Source organism: Miscanthus floridulus, chromosome 9, assembly GCF_019320115.1.
Source record: "Miscanthus floridulus cultivar M001 chromosome 9, ASM1932011v1, whole genome shotgun sequence".
Classification (NCBI taxonomy): domain Eukaryota; kingdom Viridiplantae; phylum Streptophyta; class Magnoliopsida; order Poales; family Poaceae; genus Miscanthus; species Miscanthus floridulus.
Window position 1 is genome coordinate 127,827,621 of NC_089588.1, and position 22,974 is coordinate 127,850,594.

A 22,974-nucleotide genomic window follows, 5' to 3' on the forward strand; every position below is an offset into this window, starting at 1 on the left:
AATTCATCCTAAGGCTAGAGACATGTTGATGCATTCATGCTGGTGCATATTTTGTGTTGAGTTGGTTTGGATTTTGTTCTAGTTCAAAAGGGAATTCAAATTCATTTGAAAAGGATTCAAAATGCTTGAAAAATAAAAAGGAAAAAGAGTAAAAGCCTCCCTTTTCTCTTTGCCTGGTATTTGGCCCGGCAGGCCTGCTCCCTCCCGTGGCCTGCTCCCTCTCCCTCAGCCCGCAGCACAGGCCCGCCTGGTCTCCTTTCCCTTCTCCTCTATCTGGGCTGAGCCGAGGCCCAACAAGCAGTCAGCCAGCTCACGCACGTCGGCAGCCCGCTTTCTCTCCCTCTCGGTCTCGCTGACAGAGCAGGCCCACCCGTCAGCGGAGTCTTCCTCCTCGAACCGGACTCGGGCCGGACATGGCACCGACCGAGCCACGCGCTTCCTCGCATCTTGGTGCAACCCGCACGTCCGCGCGTCCATAAATAGTGCGTGCGTCCGCATCCGCATCGTTTTCCGATCTCTGCTGCACCCGCCGCCTCGCTTTGGTGTAACAGCAGCCGCCATAACCCTAGCTCGCCGCCGCCGAGAGCAATTCGCCACAACCGTTCCTTCATCACCTCGGTAAGCTAGCTAGGAAGCTCCATCTTGACCCCGCGCATCGTCCCGAGCTTTTCCCCTGTTCTAATCTGGCTTTAACCGTGACTTCATCGTGCATAGGAACGTCGTCGCCGCCCCATCGTGCTGCACACTCACCTCGGCTCACCGCCGGCTTCATCTTCTAGCTAGGTAAGACCGCCTTGATCTCCTCCTTCCAACGGTACCGGTCTCGTCGCGTTTGGTGCCCTAAATCGTTTCGACAGAGAACTCCGGCGAGCTCTACGGCCGTCGGCAATGGCCGCCACCGCGGTCTGCCTCCGCTCCGGCCGGCAGCACCGTCTCTCCCTCTCAGATCAGATCTAAGCCATCCATCTTTGATCCAGCGGCTGACAAGACCCGTTACCCCTTCGCATGCATTTTTGCTTAAGAGCCCCTGGGTTCTTTAGACGTTGAACCCGCAGTCCAAAGCGGATTCCATAGAATACACTTTCTCTTTTGGAAAACGTATTTTTCATTTATCAGATTCAAAATCAAGTTCCATCTAATTACAGTTTTGCCACTACCTTTAATTGCTCATAACTTATTCGTTTTAACTCCAAATTAAACCGTTCAACTTGCGTTAGATTCGTCTTTTCGAGATCTATCTGTTCATATAGTTTGTCACCATGTTTTTGAACTTTAAATTTTGAGTTTAGATTTAATCTATTTCTTTAATAGGGAAACTTGTTTTAATCCTAACTTTCTCGTTGTAACTCCGTTTTTCGTGATCTTCGCGCCTGTGTGATCATAGCAACGTGTAGAATAGTTTTATGAACTTTTCAAAACTGTTTGTCTCTGTTGGTGTACTGTTCTAATTAAATTTATTTGTTTGCCTCGTGTATGATTGCTCGGATGATTGTATGTTGCTGCTCGGATGCATGTGTTTTCCTTGCTACCTATGGTAGGATTCCCTAGAGATTGAATACTCAGTTACCTTGAAAACCTTGGGATATATGCATGGGTAGTATTTGTGCTAGTGCTAAGCAATGACAATGATCATGTGGATTGATTAATGGAATAAGTAATACATTAAAAGATGACTAAAAGGACTTATCCTTTGGCAAAAGCTAGGGACAACCCGTACAGTTGTGAGGGCTACATGGCTCTGGCTCTAGTCGCTTAGGAAACCCTTTTCTAACTGGTTAGAGGTCTGCGAGTTGGGTATAGGATAGCCTCTGTCCTGTTGAGCCTAGCTATGGAAGCGGCCTTTTATATTTTTGGAAGGGGGGTTCCTATATCCGATGACCCTGCGGCCCTGGCCGGTTAGGCGAGCTCTTAGGTGGCTTTATATGGTGTTCGGTGTTTGGACGTAATTAACCCATACATTTGAACAACATGACTCACAGTGAAAGTGTACAACCTCTGCAGAGTGTAAAACTGTTATAACAGCCGTGCGCCGCGGATACGGGCGGCCCAGGAAAACTGAGGGAACATACAAGTTCTTAATTGAAACATGATAATCGTTTATTTATGATACTTTATTGTTATTCATTATTCGATTACATTGGATCATTGTGACATGGGATCATTGCTACCTTGACGTTAATAAATGCTAAACTTGATGATGACTTAAATGCTAACCGCAGTAAACCAGTGTCAGCTATTTGAGCCTCATGAACCCTTAGTTATCTTGTTAAGTACGACATATACTTATGCCTTGCTTTATCTTTTATGTTGGAAAATCCCGGATGGGTAACAGATCAAGATTGGATTGAAGATTACCGTGATGAGTATTAGGCTTGGTGTCAACCAGTTGACGTCCCTGTTGGAGCTTCCGCAAGATAGTTATTTAGCAGATATTATATCTATGTTTGAGACTATGTGTTGAGTATTTATTCGCTATGTAATAAACATTGTGTTGGTACAATTCACAATTTGTCCACTTATGTGTGCGACCGTTCCTGGGGTGCACATAAGACTTTTATACATCCTCTTTTGTTTTTAAAATTGGGTGTGACAGTGCAACTAGTTAAAATGGTTTGTATTCAACTTGTTATTCGCCCACAAAATGCTTGGAATTTTTTGAAGCATATTTTTTATTTATATGATCTTTTAGAAAAACATATATTTTCTTACACATCAGAATCCATTATACTAGCCAAGCCTTCCCTCCCACTTCAGACAGAGACGCCAAAAAGATAAAACAACGCGGAGAATGAGTTCACGTTTTGAAAATAGAAACAGTGGAGAGCGGGCTCAATTGTCAGATATAGAAAACAATAAACAACAGTCACGGACCGAGCGGCCGGCTGTATTAGACTGTTGCTATAAAACAATGACCGTGATCAAACGGACAGAAATTGGCCTGACGGGAGGACATGAAACAACCGAGTGTCCGTTAGCTTTTCCCTAAAATTAATATAATTAATCATTAGTCGTATGATTAAAGTTCAGATACTTTCACCAAGCACTGCCCGACTTTTCAGGTGAACAGAGTAGAAAGCGATGAACACAGTGGCTGAGAAACAGTAGAAAGGACGATTGAACAGTCCAAATACAGCAGTTGACATGTACGTCATCTCACTAGGCGACGAAAAGAAAGATGCCGCGGTGGACAGTTCTAATCAAATGACGTACGTCCGTACTAATTATATGTGGTGTTTAGGAGGTGTCACATGATAAATTTAGGAGGTGTCACGTAAGGATATCATATGTGGTGTTTGAATACTAATAAAAAAATAAATTATAGAATCCGTCAGTACTTCACTAGACGAATTTATTAAGCTTAATTAATCCGTCATTAGTACATGTTTACTGTAGCACCACATTGTTAAATCATGGACTAATTAGACCTAAAAGATTCGTCTCGCAAATTAGTCGTAAACTGTGCAATTAGTTTTATAATTAGTCTATATTTAATACTCCATAAATATGTCCAAACATTCGATGGGATAGCGACTAAAGTTTAGGAGGAGGAACTAAACACCCCCAAAAACCTAAGATTACACAGGTAAGAGATGTGGAATTTTTGCATGATGAGCACGTCACCTTTGACTATTATAAAACATCTGTGTGTTGTAAGGCCAAGAAACCTAAAGGCAAAATAGCTGTCCTGGTCCCTGAACTATTACTCGAGGCTCACTTTCATCCTTGAAGTTTTAGAATGGCTATTTTAGTCCCCAAACTCTACTTTTGGGCTCACTTTCATCCTAGAACTACGAAAATGATCATTTCAGTCCTCAAACTTTGCATTTTGGACTCAATTTCATCCATAAATTATCAAAGTGCATTTCGGTCTTTAAACTTTATCTTCAACTCAACTTTGTCTATAAATAAAACTTTATATTTTAGTCACAATTTCATCCATGAATTACAAAATATATTTTGGCTCAACTATAATAATATAGGGTTATAGGTCGAGCACCACCCACGTTTTGAGATGGACGGTTACTATTAGGTACTATTGTCCCTAGTGTCGTCCCAGCTAGCGAATCGGATATCAGACTTTCAACAGTTATATTTATATTCTAAGATGCATATAGATATAAATATTCTTAAATATGAACTATTTTTAGCCTATGGATAAAAAATATTATTCTATACACTAATTATTTTTAGTTGAGCCTAACTCTAGAAGTAGCTAAAGAAAAAATTATAGATTTGCTATTATTTCAGTATATATCCATATATTCTTAGGGAATAAATAGCGTTCCAAGCAACTGTAATTGCTCCCACAAAAATCATTTAATTGGATATATATATAAACGGTGTCATTATAAGGTAACATAACAGCTTGGGATTATTAATGGCCACTAAAGAGTTTTTTATGAATATTATATGTTCTATCTCCCATCGCTGGTGGTGTTGGATATGAACAAGTGCAACAGTGCAACGATCCACGTAGGACGATAGACAAAGTTCTGTTGAAAAATAAAAGTTTAAAGTCTGAAATACATTTTGATAATTTACGGATCAAGTTGAGTGCAAAATGTAAAGTTTGAGGACTGAAACGATCATCTTCATAGTTCTGGGTTGAAATTGAGTCTAAAAGCAAAGTTTGAGTACTAATACGACCTTTTTAAAAGTTTGAGGATAAAAGTGAGCCTTGAGTAATAGTTCAGGGACCAATACGGCTCACTACCGGAAACCGGCACTTTGCCGAGTGCCGGAAGCTTTGCTGAGTGTATTTTATCGGGCACTCGGCAAAGACGGCTTTGCCGAATGTTTTTTCGGCACTCGGCAAAGATGGCTTTGCCGAGTGTTTTTTTTTGGCACTCGGCAAAGATGTATTTTGCCGAGTGCCATTTTTCGGCACTCGGCAAAATGCGTCTTTGTCGAGTGCCTTTTTTCTGGCACTCGGAAATATGTATTTTACCGAGTGTCATTTTTGGCACTCGGCAAAATACGTCTTTGCCGAGTGCCTTTTTTTGGCACTCGGCAAAGAGGCATTTTGCCGAGTGCCATTTTTTGGCACTCGGCAAAATGCGTCTTTGCCGAGTGCCTTTTTTGTCACTCGGCAAAGAGGTATTTTGCCGTGTGTATTTTTTTTGGCCCTCGGCAAATTATTTTTTCAAAGCAATTTTTGAGGCCCGAAATGAATTCAAACGAAAAACTTTTCAACTACAAAGTTGCATAACTTCTCAAGATCTACAAAGTTTATTTTGGTCATTTCTTCATTTGACAAAACGACAATAACGTTGTTCATAAAATCTACATCTCTCTCATATGTCTTATATTAGTTTCATGAAAGTGGAAGAGGGATATATAAGATTTGTGAATAATGTTACTACCACTATGTCGGATGAACAAATGACCAAAATAAACTTTGTAGATCTTGAGAAGTTATGAAATTTTGTAGTTGGCAACATTTTGATTTGAAATCATCTTGTCATGCAAAAACGGCGTTTGAATTTGAAAATTTTAAAATTTGAATTTTTCAAAAGACCTCGGATGGAAAAACTTCCTAAACGAAAATTGTAGATCTCCAAAAGTTATGAAACTATGTAGTTGACAACTTTTTGATTTGAAATCATCTTATCATGCAAAACTACGTTTGAATCTCTAAAATTTAAAATTCGAATTTTTCAAACGACCTCGGATGAAAAAACTTTCTAAATGAAAATTGTAGATCTCGAAAAGTTATGAAACTTTATAGTTGACCACTTTTTTATTTGAATTCGTTTAGGGCCTCAAACAAGTAATTTACTCTCGGTTTAGTATAATATATGAGGACAGATAACGGAATTTACATACAAGTGACAGTGTAGTGTAGTGGTAGAGCAGTAGACACGCGAGGAAGATGTCGTGTGTTCGAATCCCACCGGCCACGTTAGCCGCGAATTTTACGCAAATAATACAGCGACTTCAATGGCCGGTGGCGCTGGACGGACAGGTGCCGGGCGGTGGCGGCCTTCCCCGAAAAAAAAAATTTGCTATTATTTTTGGGGTTTTTTTCGCATTTTCATTTTGCCGAGTGTAAATTTTTGCCGAGTGCTTTTCCGAGTGCCAGTGCCCGACAAAAAGCACTCGGCAAATGCCTCTTTGCCAATTAATTCTTTGCCGAGTGCTCTTTGCCGAGTGCGGGAGTGTATTTCGGGCTTTGCCGAGTGCCGCAGACACTCGACAAAGTGCCAGTTTCCCGTAGTGGCTATTCCGCCAAACCTAAAATAAATTTGAGAAAAGCCCCATGAGACACGCAAAGCTCGTTCTATCATAAATCGAACCCGCCATAAGCGGACCAACTGAGCTATCACTCGGTCCTCTGCTAGTCTCCGAGACGAAGGAAGCTCTCGAACGATCCGTTGTCAAAGGCTTTGAATGCCCGCCAGCGTCACGTGGGTCCGTACGTCCGCGTCACGCTCCCTGTTTGTTCCATAGACTAGCCACAAGAAGATCGATGCATGCTTTCCAGTTTAGTTTATAATATATAGTCAGAAGCAGCTTATTGGTTAACACATACACACCTGCTACGTACAGCTATGCTCGTTGTACGGTCCCCTTCATTCACACAAACGCGACCTGTTTGCGCGGCACCTCCGATCCCTTGCGTGCATCTCGCGCCTCCTCTTCGGCCTTGCTATCCAGCATCCAGCACCAGCATGGAAGGTGGTTGGGTCAGCCAGCCAGCGACGCCCGTGCTGTGTGAGGGCGACAAGTAGCACATTTTATCACTCATGCCACGACTCACCGACAACCATGGAACTCCATGCACGTACGTGGAGCTGACCTAGACTGAAGTATCTTTCCTCCCTCCCTCACTCTCAAACCCGAGCTCATTCGCTCCGACGGTGCCAGCCGCCGCCACTACGTCAAATATCATTTCCAGGGGTGGCTACAGTGTATTTGTAGGGACGGTTTGCCCAGCCGCCCCTACGCAAGGGTCTCTACAAATCATGCATTTGTAGGGGCGGTTCCCAGACCGCTCTTACAAATCGATTTCACTACTAGAAAACAGACCTTTCATCCCGCCTCTATTTTTGCCTTTAGTCCCGGAATTTTTGTGTTCGGGACTAAAGGGACTACTAGTCCCGGTTGTATCCTCAAACAAGGATACAAAGTTCCTGCCCCAAGTGTGTGGCGACGGCAGACAACAATTAGTCCCGGTTATAGCCCAGAGCCGGGACTAAAGGTTATTCTTTAGTCCCGGCTGGACCTTCCAACCGGGAATAAATCTTTACTCCCGGCTTGAGGCTCCAGCCGGGACTAAAAGATAACCTTTAGAACTGGCTCTGGGCTATAACCAGGATAAAATCTTTCTTGATAAAATAATATAGTCGCGCTGGACAAAAAATGGGGCAGCCACGCATTGAACCCACGACCTCATAGCCAAGGTCCAAACCGCATCGCACTATCTAGCCATCTGAACTAAGTCACTTTCTCGACAAGAAAGCACCCAAACATTTATTTAATAAGAGAAAAGACCCTTTAATTGATTATACATTGAACTGAGTTCACCCCACCCCCGAAAAGATCCAGAATGGTGCCAAACTTTGCCAAATGGTCTCTTGTGCCCTAGGAGACAAATATTTGTGGAGGTTGATGCAAAATTATATTGTTTTGAATATGTAATTCGCCGTATTTCGTCTCACGCGGCACAAAGAAAAATGTAATAATAAAAATAATTATCAGAAAAACCTAAGATCTTGTGTGGGGCCATATTTTGGGTGTAAATGTCTGCCAAAAAAATTTCAAGCCATTTCGACATAGGCGAAGTCGACGTGCTTCACAGAGGTATATAGAACCTTTCGTCGAACCCTATATATACACCTAGGTTCTCTGGGACTCTGAAGTCCATTTGCTTTCCAGTGTCGAATTGGTCTCAAACTTTTTCTCAAGACTACAAATGCCCTGTGTGTAGCCACCACCAAGTTTGAGATTTTTCTGAGGTGGTTTGGTACTTTTTTAACTTTAATTGAATTTCCGCCCGAACTCACCGATTAATTATACAATGATTAATGAAGAACCTAAAGATTAACGTTACAATTACGTGAAAACTAATTTCCTGTCGAAAACCAATAAATTTAATAATTTCAATTAAAGTCTACATTTTTGCATTAACAAAAATAGTGAGTATTAGTTGCATTATGTTCAACATTTATAATAAAAAACACAATAGTTTAGGTCACTTTTTTTTTGCGTGCAATAAATGAAAATAAAGTTTATTACTTTTTCTAAACAAATTTATGCCTAGTATTGAATTTACTGCGCAAATAATAAGACTTAAACATTTAAATACAAAACATATATAAAATAAACTGATCTGCTTAAAAGTTGGCGGGAAATGAAAATGTAGCCCACCTTTAGTCCCGGCTCCTGCCACCAGCTGGGACTAAAGGTGGGCTGCATTTGGCGGCTCGCCAACCCCTTTAGTCCCGGCTGGTGGCAGGAGCCGGGACTAAAGGTGCTTTAATCCCGGACGGTGGATGGAGCCGGGACTAAAGGTCCCCCTCCTATATACCGCCGCCTCCCTTCTCTCTTCCTCCTCATCGATCGTCTTCGTCTTCAGCGCGTCCCCAGAGCTCCGCCGCCGCCGATTCGCCTCGCCGGCCACCCCCGACACCGCCTTCCTCACCGGAGGGCACCCCGAGGCTCGCCCACCTCGCCGGAGTAGCCCCGACGCCACGCCCCTCACCGAGGAGCCCCCGGCCGCCCCCGACGCCACGCGCGCGCCACGCCGCCGCCGATTTCGCCTTCCCGGCCACCCCGACGCTGCCTTCCTCATAGGAGGGCACCCTGACGCCCGCCAACCTCGCCAGAGTAGCCCCGACGCCGCACCCCTCAAGGAGGAGCCCCTGGCTGCCCTCGACGCCGCGCGCGCGCCACGCCGCCGCCGATTTCGCTTTCCCGGGCCACCCCGGCCCGATGCCGCGCCTTCTTCCTCACCGGAGGGCATCCCGACGCCCACCCACACCTCGCCGGAGTAGCCCCGACGACGCCACGCCCGGCCAGGAGCCCCCGTGCCTCGATCCAGCGCCGCTGTCCACCACCGCCCGTCGCCAACACTCCATTAATTCTAAACCACCGGTATATATATATTATATTTATTATATTTATGAATTATATTGACGAAATGTGTATTAATGTATATATGTATGAAATGTGTGTATATATATATATCAATTAATGTATATATGTATGAAATTATGTATGTATGAAATCCCTGGCCACCGACGCTGGCCGGCCGCCCCGCGCAGGCACCACCGCCCCGAAATGTGTATGAAATGTGTATGAAACCCTAATTGCATAATTATTGTTTTATAATTGTTTATGCTCTCTATGGCCGACCCGAGAGACGATGACCTGGAGGCGGAAATGATGGATATTATCAACGCCGGCACTGAACATTGTGCCGATGTTGATAATGACCAGCAGGAAGATGACGGGAGTCAATACTTGAATCTCGATCATATTGTTGAGGAAGTTGTTCATGAAGATAATTCCGGCGAGGTATATATTTCTCAATATCTAGCTCTCATTTATTTATTATGCATACATGTAGCCCACTAGATCGACCTTCGTTTTATAATACTTTTTGTGTTTCTATGCGTACATAGTCGTCTGGATCGACGACGACGATGGGGAACACAAAGAATGTTCGAGGGGCCAAAAAGCCGTTGGAAGGCCGCTACATCATCTCAGAATTCAACGTGGCTACAGGCGAACCACTAGGACAATATGCATAGAAATTTGTGAACCACTGTGGGTACCTTGTAAGGGATAAGCTCCCGATCAATGCCCGTGAATGGAAAAAAATAACAATGCTCCTCATATTAGTTATGTCTCTGATAAGGACAAGGAGCTGATTTGGCAAGATGTTCTTGCACATTTCACACTCCAAACAGATGATTATCATGAAGACATCACCCACGAAAGGTTGACGGAGCGAGTTAGGCACTAGACAATGAAGAAGATGGCCACCCAATTCCAATCTTGGAAGAAGCAGCTGTACAAATCATACGTCAAGAAGAACAAGACTCCAAATTGGAACGATAAGGGCCCAATCGCGAAGGCAAGGCCCTACTAGGAGGAATTTGTACCGTACAAGACATCAGAAGAGGGTGCGGAACGGGCGAGAAGGAACCAAGAGAATTCCAGACAAAAGCAATACCACCATAACATGGGATCAGGTGGCTACATGACTTCCGTTCCCAAGTGGCAAAAAATGGAAGCAGACCTTATTGCCAAGGGGGTCGTACCTAAATCAGCATCGTGGCCTGAACGCACAAAGCATTGGTTTTTAGGTCATGGGGGAGGATTGGACCCAGTCACTGGGAAGCTCGTCCATGGCACAAAACTCGAAAGAGCAATAGAAAGGTTGATTCAAATTCTAAAAGCTAGAGATAGTGGACTATTCCGGCCGAACAGAGAGAAAGATGAACTGACATATTCCATCAGGACTGCTGAGCATTGTGGACGAACTAGAGGCAAAGGGGCCGTTCCGTGGGTGCAAGGTTTCCTTGAATGGATCGATTCGTACAGAAGCCGCCAGAGACGGAAGGATGAGGAGGCAGAGAGGATCCGCATCTTGCAGCAATATGTTATTGAGACACGGGAAGCGGTGCTTGAATCACAAAGGCGAGAAAAAGAAATGCAAGCGAAAATGCAAGAGGAAGTCGCAAGGCAAGTGCAAATACAATTGAGTGCCCACGGGATTACAACAGCTCTGGGAATCAACATTAGCCCCCCCCCCCCCGATTAGTTGAGAAGCAGTTGTGCTTCTACAGAGCTGCCTGATGCCATAAAAGATGCAGAGCTACGCTTCCCCGTGGATGACATCACTGAACCTTTTACATCATGTGAGCTGCACATTCCAAAAGATAATGGCACAGTGAAGGTGGCTATTGGTGTTGTAAACCCTATCGACCGTACCAAGACACCAAGAATCCATGGGGCAGTAGTACCAGCTGGATATGCTACCGTCTCGGTGGATAAAGCTATTGAAGGTTTTAGCGATGTGCCTCTTGACATTCATGGAGGTGATGGGGAGAAGACCGTGGGAGAAGCAGAGAAGCCATTCATTGCATGGCGCAAGCGCTACATCAATATTCCTAGGAAGCCGTTGCCGCACAATAGGTACGGATGAAAGTGAACGAAACAATTTTTTTATTAATTTTATATTGCCTCTTAAATAACAATTGACTCATTGTCTTCTGTACGCACACAGCAGGGCCTCCCCCAACCTAAGTCCAATAGTACAATCACCAGACCAGCATAGTGCTCCGGGCGGCGGTTACGATGGGGTAGAAGACACGGCTGCATCCCCACCATCTCCAAGACGGTCCTCCACCGCCGCCGCCACCGCCTCCAAGGCGTTCCCCAACGCCGCCTCGAAGGTCTCCAACTGCCTGTTCCCCCACCTCCTCCCATGAACCAGGGAAGACGGCTGCAAACAAATAAGCCATCTGCCCCGCCGGCGAAGACGACCAAGAAGGCCCCTCGTGAAACCAAGGCCAATTCCACAGAAATTGCCTAGTGAAATGAGTAAAGAGGAGTTAGATGATGCGGTTAAAAAAACCGTCGAAGCATTCTTGTCAGGCACAGGGAAGAGGAAGCAGCAGGAGCAGAAGCACTTCCACCTACCTCTAGCTAAACTAAGGCAGATGGTGGAAGCTGAGCAGAAAAAGAGGCGGCAAGCTCGTAAGCCCTCGCCACCATCAGACTTTGACCGCACTCTTAGCAAGATAATCAAGAAAGCTGCTAAAGCAGGGAAAACTATTGCACAACTCGGAGAACAAGAATTGCAATCAGTCCCTCCTCTAGTTATTGCTAATGAATATGGTTCAAACATAGATATGCTAGGATATGATGGAAATACCTGCTGATAAAGAAGCGGATATGACGGAACTTGCTAACTTTTATGCTATGAGAGGTATCGACCTTGGCGATTTCCTCTTCGAAAGTGCGCCGGTAGCAGGATGAATGGCAGAAATATGAGCATGGTAGGAGTCTATGGAATCCTGAGACCATCAATGAACTGGGTACACAATTGTTCAAGCTAAACACCTTGTACCTCGACGTGTGTCACTGGAAAGAGTTCTATATTTCTGTCAGAATCAAAGACGACCATTGGTTCCGTGGCGATGACGTTATGTACATTGAGTTTGCTGAATTACACCAACTAGTCCACCGGAACTCTCTCGACAAGACTCTCATCAGCTGCTATTGTCTGTAGTGATTCTTTCTACTAATTAATAATAAGTCACTATGTACGTACATGTCTATGTTTATTATCCTCACTCTATATATATGATGCAGGTTTGAGATGGGAGAGTGCAAAAAGAGAGGGTGTACTGATATTGGTTTCATTGATCCACATATCGTATTCAAAAACCCTAAACCCCAACCAACATGGAAAGCAGAAACGGAGGCCAATATCAAGATGTTCTTAGAGAAGTAACGTGACAAGAAATGTATACTCTTCCCCTACAACTTCAGGTAAGTGTTCATAATGTCGACGATCGTGTATCCATATATATATGTTCACTGTACCTGTTAGCTAATTAATGAGTGTTAATGGACATGGCAGTGAACACTGGATATTGATGGAACTCGATCTGGAGAAAGGTCTTCTAGGCATCTGGGACTCGATGAGAAAAGAGCAAAAAGAGTTCCAAGAGATGATAGATATTATTCAGAGGTAATTGCAGTCTCACTAGCAAAACTATTCCAGTCTCTCTGCATGCAAATTAATGGTCCAAATATTTTTTATGTTATTTGGTAGTTGTTGGGAAAAGGTCTGTCAGGAACACCATATGAAACGCAAAGTGCCACTGAAAGTAGTGCTATACAAAGTAAGTACTATATACCTACCTTAGTTCAATTTCCCTATGCTCGGATGATGACGAATCTTTTTCTCGTAAAGTGGGTTCTGCTGCAGCCCCAGGGGACCAATCTCTGTGGATACTATGTTTGCGAGTTCATGAGAGTGTGCTAAAAAAGAACTAGTCTAGAGCAAAAAAGGGTAAGTGTACACATATATATATATATATTCGTGATAGATACAATTTATTTATCATTATTCTTGATACATATATATATATATATATATACTAATATACTTTTTCTTTATCTCATATCTCAAATTGAAGACTCGTTGGTTGAAGGAAAAAACCCTGGACACACACCATCTCAAAGCAATCCAAGAGACAATAGGTGGATTTCTGAATGATCAGGTCTTAACTCCCGGCGGCGAGTTTTACTATGACCCAAATATGTGATGATGAAAGCCAAATTTCATATTGATCCAAAGAACATGTGATGATGAAATGTACCATTAATGCAAACTTTACATGTGACGATGAAATGTAATATTATGTTTTAGTTTACTTTTACTTGTGTTGCTTGCGTGCATTGATCGAGCGAAAACTTTACAGTACGCGCGCGTATACGTATATTACTTTGCAGCGAATAATGCAGTATTCGAAAACCAAATTAAAACAAAAAAGAATCATCAATTGAAATAAGCAGGAAAAGGAAAAAAAAGACCCTTTAGTCCTGGTTGGTAATACCAACCGGGAATAAAGGGGCCAGCCCAGGCGCTGGCGTGGCTACCTTTTTAGTCCCGGTTGGTATCACCAACCGGGACTAAAAGTCCACTTCTATTCCCGGCTACTAACCCTTTATTCCCGAACTCCTATTCCCGGCTACGTAACCTGGGAATAAAGGGGGTTGGCAGCGGGAATAGAAGCCCTTTTTTTACTAGTGTTTGTAGGGGCGGTTGGTACTGTAGCCGCCCCTACAAATCGATTTATAGGGATGGTCTGGGAACACCAGCCGCCCCTAGAAATCGATTTGTAGGGGCGGCTACAGTACCAACCGCCCCTACAAATTATTTTTTGCCAAACCTTGTTAACTTTAACTATGTCAGATATAGTTCATTTTTGGCTTTGTACTAAGTCAAACTACTCTAACTTTGACTAAGTTTTTAGAAAAAAATATATTAATATATAAAAGTCCAAATAAATACACTATCAAAACGTCTTTTTGTTTTCTTCTTAACAGACACACAGCTCTCATGCATGTTCAAGAAAAAAAATCTTTTAGATGTTGGTGCATTTTTTGCATGGTCAAAGTTAGACAGAACTTCGATTTAGGAAAAGCCAGAGTGAACTATAATTTGGAATGGGAGTACAATCTACTAGAAAGCAAGGGGAGAACCACCTCTTCTACAAAATCATACAGGAAGAAGTGGCTGCCTCTTGTCAGATCCATGGCGGTGTTTAGCCTTCATGATGCATAGAATGACCATTAGTTATACAGAAGTATGAAACAAACCACCTGAAATTCTAGGCAGTAGTTATTTACCTCACTTGCCACTGAATCAGGCACATTGACATAACTAGGTTCCTTTCTGCTGAGCATCATAAAAAAATATGTTGTTAACAAACATGAAAGTCTATTAAATGCAATAAGATGCACTGCACCAAGTTTTCAGCAAAACAAGAAATGCCACCTGATGGTGGAACTGGTAGATGGCAGAGACCTCAAGAACTGTTCCAAATATCTACTTTTCATGGTATTGAATGGGTGTGAAACCTTACCCAAAGCACAAACTACTCTAAAAGGGGCACCTGAGCACAAGACTTTTTAAAGGCCTGCCTTGGATATAGCTAAAAGATAAAGATGCTACTTCGAAATAGTCAGACTACCATGGAACCGCTACTACACTACCGCGCTGACCAACACACGGCCACCAAAGAGGAGGCAAACCACGTGATCAGCACCACGACATCAACTACCTGATCAAACTATGAAAGTAGGAATCGTCATCATTATCCCTTCTATATATCGTGCTCCGGCCACATGGATATAAACAAAAAAGCATACGCAACCAACACGGAAATGCTACTGATTTGCTTATTCATGTACATGTACAATTTTTTTCTTCAGATATGCAGAACTGCATGCTTTATACTAAGAAGAATACCATCCATATTACAAACCGAAAAAAGTGGAATCGCCATAGAGAAGCATGCGTGGAACAAACATGATATTTGACCAACCACTAATAAATGTTCAATCTTTCAACTCCTATAAATGTCCATATTCAGCCATTAGGCAAGACTTTGGTAAGATGCATGCCCATGCAAGGTAATCTTTTACGGGTACATGCATGCAAGATAAAAAGTTTTCAGAGATACGTGTATGCGATATATATAGTGACATTTAAAGAACATATTGAATAAGAACTAATGTTTTTCTCTTTGCTGATAATATACCTGCATACTTGAAGAAAAATGACAACAGTATGCAAACATTATTGTGCTGCAGTCCACTGACTGCAAGAGCACCATGCCTATTCTGTAATCTGTACACGGAAGAAAAAGAGCTCACCAAGAAAAATTGAGTGCATAGAAATTAAACTAGCATTCCAAATTTCATGGGAGATGTGTTTTACATTGCATCAACATGTGCATTACCATAATTATGAGAAAATCAGAACTTACAAAAAATAGTGTATATAGGTAGGCTCCAGCTGCAACAGGAAGACCTAGTGCACTAGAACCTTCTGGCAATGATTTCAGCTGATTAACAGATATTCCGATTAACAAAAGGGCAAGGGCCTCCCACTGTCAATATATAAAAGCATGATGTCAACTAAAAATAGGTTCTTGAAGTCGCTAAAATATAGTACACTCAGAGATTCCTATATGTTAGAGATACAAATTGTCAAGTACCAATTACTACAATTGGAATTACACAACTTCAATAAAAATCTAGGTTTGCATCACTTTTAAGTAGAAATAGACATAGGAAAACAAAGAGTATACTTGCCTAGATTATGGAAAATCGCCTCCTCATTATCATCTTTAGAAGCACAGCGATTACTAGAACCTGCAAATGTTAGAATTCAGTATAGCATGAATCACACCAGTGGCCAAGTTAAGTTAATACAACTGTTACAATCCACTACTACTACAGACAGATAAAGAACACCAACCTGTGGCAGATCCGAAAAGAACGGGTCAATTTCCCCACAGATCCGAAAAGAACGGGTCCATTTCCCTGATGGCAGAAACGAACCATAACCTATCTCGCAGAGCCCCGAACAAGGCACGCCAATTCCCTAATCATTCCACGCGAATCGATGGGGAAAGAACGCATTCTCATGCTTGGAAACCCGGAAACCCTAGCTAGGATGAGTACGTGATTGATAGAAATGAAATCCTAGGCCACCAGCTCGAAGGGAAAAGAGAGACGAGGAAGAGGAGCACACCAACCTGTGGGGGCACACTTGGCGCTCGCCGGCGCGGACGAGAGCGGGTGGGTGCGCCGGACCTGGCTCCCTCCACTCCTAGATCCTCCTCCGCCTCCTCGTGGTGAGGGCGGAACGGATCGGGGTGGACGCGCGCGCCTCGCCCACGACGCGGACGGAGGGAGCCGGGAAGGGAGGGGGCGCGTGCTCGCCGGCGACGCTTGCGTGGCTCCTCCCTCTTCTTCGCCAGCGAGAGACGACGGGGGGAGGGGGGTGCGACGCCGGCGCTGGAGGAGGGGAGTGCGACGCCGTGCGCCTCCGCTGGAGAGGGAGGGTCACCGCGTGGGGGAGAGGGAGGGGCGGCGTGGGGGAGAGACGGAGGAGGGGCTCGGAGGAGAGGGAGGGTGTGGCGCGGGACAACGAGCGAGGGAGAGACAGAGAGGGAGGGGAAGGAAGAGTCGAGATGGAGAGAGAGAGGAGGGCAGATGATATTATGGTTTGGTGTACGTCGGGCATTTGTAGGGGCGGTTCAATCACCAACCGCCCCTACAAATACTAACACCAGGGGCGGCTGGTGAGTAAGTCGTCCCTACAAATCAGACCCATTTCTAGGGGCGGCTCGTATCACCAGCCGCCCCTGCTGTTCCATTTGTAGGGGCGGCTCCATCACCAGCCGCCCCTATAAAAAAATTGGTGCCGTTGCTACAAACCTTTTTTCACGTAGTGCACGGATGCGGACACGGCGCCTCTGTTAATTAACACGCCCGTGTCCGTTAATGGTCTCCAGAAAACCTCAAAACCCAAAAGCTTTGGAACTTCTGGGATTCAAACCTGAGACGTACCGTTCATACACCACACAATCATCTGCAATTATATAGAATATGCTATCTTTTTCTATCAATATTTTGTAATCTTGTATTGAATATTTTGAGTACTAAATAAACTCAAATGAAATAACTTTTAACTACAAAGTTTCGAATCTTGTCAAGCACTACAACTTGAGTATAGGATGTTTTTCCATCCGAGATAGTTTCAAAAAGTCAAAAATTTGAATCTCAAAATATGTGAATTTAAAACAAATATTTGAGACTTCAAATAAAAAACTTATCAATAGCAAACATGTATCTCAGGCCGGCCACTACAACTTTGGTATTAACTATATGAACATTCAACGTCGTTTAGAAATTCTAAATTTTGAATTTCAAAATCTATAAACTTCGAACACATATTTAGGACTTTAAGTGACTTCAAATAAAAAAAAATTCAAATACAAAGTTATAGACTTTATTGAGAACTATAAATTTTGTATAGACCTTGTCAACATATGAGATTATTTGATAATTTTAAACATCAAATTTCAAAATCCATGAACTTACAACAATATTTTGGGACCCTAAACAGTTTCAATTAAAAAACTTTTCAACTACAAAGTTGTAGATTATGTCGAGAGCTACAATCTTGTCAAGCACTGCAACTTTGCTTCCAACCCATGGGAAAGACACAAGAACAAGGAGGTTATCAAAAGGCTTAAGTTGTTGTACACCTCAAAGGCGGAGAGGACCTTCAAGAGAAGCCTAGTTTCATCAGAAAAAATAATGAACGGTGAAGTAAAAGCGTGGGTTCAAAATGAAATGGGTAATAAGGAAAAATGGGTAGCAGCATTGGATGATCACTACAGGAACTGCTGGCTTCCCCGAGTGCCAGTTACACTCGGGGAAGGCCCAGTTGCACTCGGGGAAGCCTTCCCCGAGTGCAACACTCGGGGAAGAGCCTCCGGCTAGTGTCAAAAATCGTGCACTCGGGGAAGGCTTTGCCGAGTGCCGTGTTGGCACTCGGGGAAGACTTGACGCCGTTGGCCGACGACCGACGTCGTTTTTTTTTTATTTTCTTCCCCGAGTGCAACACTCGGGAAAGATTTTTGAATTTTTTTTAAATACTCTTCCCCGAGTGCCACAGCTCAGGCACTCGAGGAAGAAATTTGTTTTTTTTAAAAAATCCCTCTTTCTCGAGTGCCACAGCACATGCACTCGGGGAAGCCACCTCTAAAATTCTTTTTTTTTGTTTTTTGCTTTTCCATGTAAACAACAAAGCATATATATATATATATCACAAACCACAAATCAACACCAATATGTCACAAACCACATTTATATATCACAAACGACCAAATTTGTCCGAAATCCACAATATATTACAAACCACACGTTCAAAAGTACACACTATTCCAAGTTCACAAGTTCAATACATAAAAACGACTCCGAAGGCGGCTCACGGCGACTGTGAGGGGTGGGACGCCCCAGCGTGCGATCCCGGCGACGGTCCAGGTGGGGATGGCCCGACGTGTGATGCCGGCGACCCTTCGACATGGTTCGACGCCGCCCCCGATTGATGCTGCAAAAAAGAGAGGAGATTGCACGTGAGTGACAAGATAAAAATGTAAGGAGTTTAAAGAAAAGTTGAAAATTTCGGCAGCACCTCCCCTGCACGGGGAGGTTTCCAAAACCTACAAGAAAAACGTCGGCACGAAGGCCGACAACCACATTTCCGGCACGAAGGCCGACACATCAACAAATCCGGCACAAAGGCCATCACTAGGTTTGACACTAAGCATGAGCAAAGAAAGTAAAACATCCGTACTCATACTCACCGGAGTAGACTCTAGACGATGTGGTGGTGGTGGTATGATCAGGCAACAAGAAATAAATTGAAGTGAAATAAGCACAAAACATCAAAATGCTCTGGTTAACTGAAGAAAAAACATACCCACTGATATGCAATCAGCATTGCCCATAGCACTACAGATGGAATTCCCTAGCCTGCTAAACAACTATTACGTGTCTTCAGGTCACATGTGGTACTGGAAGGAGGAATGAAAACTCAAAATAAATGCTCACCCCATGTTTCTCCATCAATGAAGCAGGGTGGAAAAAATCAGGAGATTGATCATAAAGAACTGTCGCCCTGGAATTGCAGACTAGAGAATGTGAACAGCAGTCCTTCATATATATGGAGAAAACTATGTTTAAGTTTGATCAGTCTACCTGATTCCCCAATTTTGAGCAAGCTCATGCTGCATTGCTTTTGTAACACAAAAGGCACCATCAGCCATCTGCCCAAAGTGCTTCTCAAACCTATAGAATACAGAACAAGCTACTATATTAACAGATATTTTCAAGTAAAGGAACAAAATTCTGGAACACCAAGTTATATATGTTATGTTAATCTTAACAGAAGATAAATGATCAGGGTAAAATGGATTACCAGAAATATATTTTGACTATAATGTGACTTCTTCCATGTCAATCAAGCGATACATGCTACCTTGGATTCTCTCCCTCCTTTCTATGATTTCTATATTTACACAGAGTTGTTGATTTTCAGGTATATGCTAATTCATAGGCAGTACTTTATTCCTATATATGTACTCTCTCTTTCCTTGATTAATCTCTCTCACTAATGAAATTATCATATGACTATCTTTATTTTTTTTCAGAAAAATATACCTCTGATGAATGTAAAAAATAATAATGTATGGAGGTCTATTTGGATTACTGTATGCTCAAAATTATCTTTACTAAATAAGAGATTTGTGATGTCTGGAACTCTACAAGATCTTTGCACTCAAAGAAAAGAAATGTGTTGTATAATTTGTATCAATGATTTAGGCATCTCTGCTCCTCAAACTTCTTGGCATTAGTTGCCGTGTCATTCATGGCTATCTCTTTCCCCTCCTGTATTGCATGCTTGGTGTTCTGAACATCGGATAGGTAACTGTAAGGACTATTCCTTCCTTCACGTCACTCCAAAATCTTTCCATGGCCAATAGATAATTTTTTGCTACTACAGAAGCAATCAACTGCGCGCAGCAAGCTGGAGAGACGGTTCGAGTGCAGCCCTGCCCAATTTAACCGAAACACTGCTAAAACGAGATGGTGGATTTAGGAGGAGCGGACCTGGTTATCGAGCGAGAGGGAGTGGTACTGCATCCGCGGGCTGCGACCGATGTCGCCCAGTACCACGACTGCCGCGCGCTTCCTCCTCTCCATCGCCTCCGCCATCGCCGTCGCCGTCAGCCTACGGACAGGGATGGAACCGGTGAAGGACATGGGTGTACACATGCACAGCCGATTAAGTTAGGTTTTGGGTGCTCGGTTTAGCACATCAGGAAGAGAAGGGAAATGGTGCGAGCGGGAAAACCTGGCGGACGCTCGTCGTGGGCGAAGGGTCCAACGAAGACCTCCGGCTCCTGACGCAGGGCGGCGGCGGCGGCGGCGTAGCCCAGTCGTCGCAGGCAGAGAGAGAGAGAGAGAGAGAAAGAGCGCCGGCAGGGCCTTGCGGGGGCTGCGGGGGCGCGCCGGCAGGGCCTGCGGGGGGCGCGGCGGCGCTGGGGCTGTGCGGGGCGCGCGGCACTGCAGGGGCTGCGGGGGTGCGCGGCGCTGCGGGGGCTGCGGGGGGCACGCGCGCGGGGGGGCTAGCTGCGGCAGCAGCGGGGGCTGCGGTGGCGGCGCGGGCCCGGGGGGCAAGCTGCGGCGGCGGCGGGGGCTGCGGGGTTGCGGTGGCGCTGGGCCAGCGAGCGGCAGCGGCGGCGCGTGTGGGTGTGGGGGTGGCCGGTTAGGTTTAGATAGGGCCTGCTGGGCTTTTTTTTAAGTCTTCCCCGAGTGCCCTGTCCTGGCACTCGGGAAAGGGCCTCTTCCCCGAGTGCCAGGAAAGGCACTCGGGAAAGAATTTTTTGTTTTTTTTGTTTTTTGTGCATAATTTTTTTGTGAGGCCTTCCCACATTATTTAAAACTCCCTATTCAAAGTTGGGATAATTTTGATTTTTTTTTGTTATATTTCGTTAGTTTTTTTCGTTTCGTTGAATTTTTTTGCATACTTCAAATTTGAACTGTAGGTGCATGAAATAATAGAATTTTGTGATTCAAAAAATTATATTAATGATATTTGGTGTATGTTGAGGCCTTATCCAGGAACTTGCATGAAATGTCGAGCATCTTGTTGACGTAACATGACGAACAACTTGCGAGAAAAGTGTTTTTAAATTATATAAAATCCGAACGAAGTCCGAAAATCACGAAACTTGTCTGGGCGTCGTGTTATCGCATGTAGAGGCTATGAGAAAAAATCGAGAAGGTTTCGAGCAAGTTGCGACGTCGGATGCCTAAAACCCAGACATCTCCGCATGTGATCACTTGTAGAGGCATGCGGAGATGTCTGGGTTTTAGGCATCCGACGTCGCAACTTCGTCGAAACCTTCTCAATTTTTTATCATAGCCTCTACATGCGATAACATGACGCCCAGACAAGTTTCGCGATTTTCGGAGTTCGTTCGGATTTTATATAATTTAAATACACTTTTCCCGCAAGTTGTTCGTCATGTTACGTCAACAAGATGCTCGACATTTCATGCGAGTTCCTGGATAAGGCATCAACATACACCAAATATCATTAATATAATTTTTTGAATCACCAAATTCTATTATTTCATGCACCTGCAGTTCAAATTCGAAGTATGCAAAAAAATTCAACGAAACAAAAAAAACTAACGAAATATAACAAAAAAAGTCAAAATTATCCCAAATTTGAACAGACAGTTTCAAATAATGTGGGAAGGCCTCACAAAAAAATGATGTAAAAAAAACAAAAATTCTTCCCCGAGTGCCTTCCCTGGCACTCGGGGAAGAGGCCCTTTCCCGAGTGCCAGGACAGGGCACTCAGGGAAGGCAGCCTCTTCCCCAAGTGTCCTGTTTTGATACTCGGGAAGGGCCTCTTCCCCGAGTGCCTTCCCTGGCACTCGGGGAAGAATTTTTGTTTTTTTAAGTTTTAACGGCGTGGGCGGGGTGAACCGTCAAGTAACATGTTTCTTTGCCGAGTGCCGATCTTCCCCGAGTGTTGCACTCGGGGAAGAGGGCCTTTGCCGAGTGCTGATCTTTACCGAGTGCCAGGATCTCTGCGGCACTCGGGAAAGCCTCTCTTCCCCGAGTGCAATTCTTCCCCGAGTGCAACACTCGGGGAAGATTCTCTTTCCCGAGTGCCCGATTTTTGGCACTCGGGGAAGCCAGCGACACTCGGGGAATTTTGTCTCTCCCGTAGTGGATGGTGGTTGGAGGTACGGTGTACACAATACAAATATCTCCGAGGTTCTAAACAAGGTGTTCAAAGGCATTAGAGCAATGCCCGTCTCGGTCATCATAGAGTGCTCTTTCTACAAACTGAACTTGTACTATGTGCATAGATGGCAGAAAGCGGGGATCCATTTGGAGAACAATGACATGTGGAGAAAAATGGGTGGCCAGAGTCATGGAAGACGCTGGCGAAGTGGACGCAGCCAGATCCATGGCAAGGATGGATGAGAAGACCCGGCCGGAAGTGGGGATGGGAATTTTTTTATTGGCCCCAAAGCTCCTCTTACTACCAGAGCCAATAATGAATCTGGCGCCGAGGATGGCGCTGTGGCGAAACCTAGGCTAAGGATGGTGAGGCATGCTTTGGTGGAAATACGACAAACTGGTGACAGCCATGGAGGCACAACTAAAAGCTAAGGCTACTACTAGATCTGAAGGGCTAGATCTTCACCAAAAGCTGCTAGTTGATGACTTAGCACATATTCCTAAATTTTTTAAGGCATGTCCTGAAAGAGTTGTAGCGAGCAGAGCATCGCCTGGGTTGGTCACAAAATCCCCAGAAGATTAGCAGAAAGGAACTAGAAC

The 22,974-nt window shown here is 44.1% G+C and overlaps 1 protein-coding gene and 1 long non-coding RNA gene across 6 annotated transcripts; one reads left to right on the forward strand and one right to left on the reverse strand.

Annotated features, from left to right (window-relative positions):
* The first annotated feature begins 12,066 nt into the window (after positions 1–12,066).
* On the forward strand, positions 12,067–12,985 carry LOC136482933 (uncharacterized). The gene is made up of 3 exons (XR_010765250.1): positions 12,067–12,240; positions 12,328–12,507; positions 12,599–12,985. It is a non-coding gene; the product is annotated as an uncharacterized lncRNA (long non-coding RNA).
* A 5,414-nt stretch (positions 12,986–18,399) lies between these two features.
* On the reverse strand, positions 18,400–20,600 carry LOC136482934 (UDP-glycosyltransferase TURAN-like). 5 transcript variants are annotated; one of them, XR_010765252.1, is made up of 6 exons: positions 20,465–20,600; positions 20,221–20,341; positions 19,309–19,398; positions 19,162–19,228; positions 19,031–19,083; positions 18,400–18,658 (listed from the first exon to the last, which is right to left on the reverse strand). XR_010765252.1 is itself a non-coding variant. In XM_066480082.1 (6 exons), exons 3-6 carry the CDS (start codon positions 19,374–19,376, stop codon positions 18,498–18,500), a joined length of 360 nt encoding a protein of 119 aa, XP_066336179.1. In that variant the 5' UTR covers positions 19,377–19,398; positions 20,221–20,341; positions 20,465–20,600; the 3' UTR covers positions 18,400–18,497. The 5 variants fall into 5 exon arrangements, 2 of the variants coding, with proteins under 2 accessions (XP_066336179.1, XP_066336180.1); XR_010765253.1 differs by having other exon boundaries at positions 19,031–19,086; XM_066480082.1 differs by having other exon boundaries at positions 19,031–19,094.
* Positions 20,601–22,974: the final 2,374 nt, after the last annotated feature.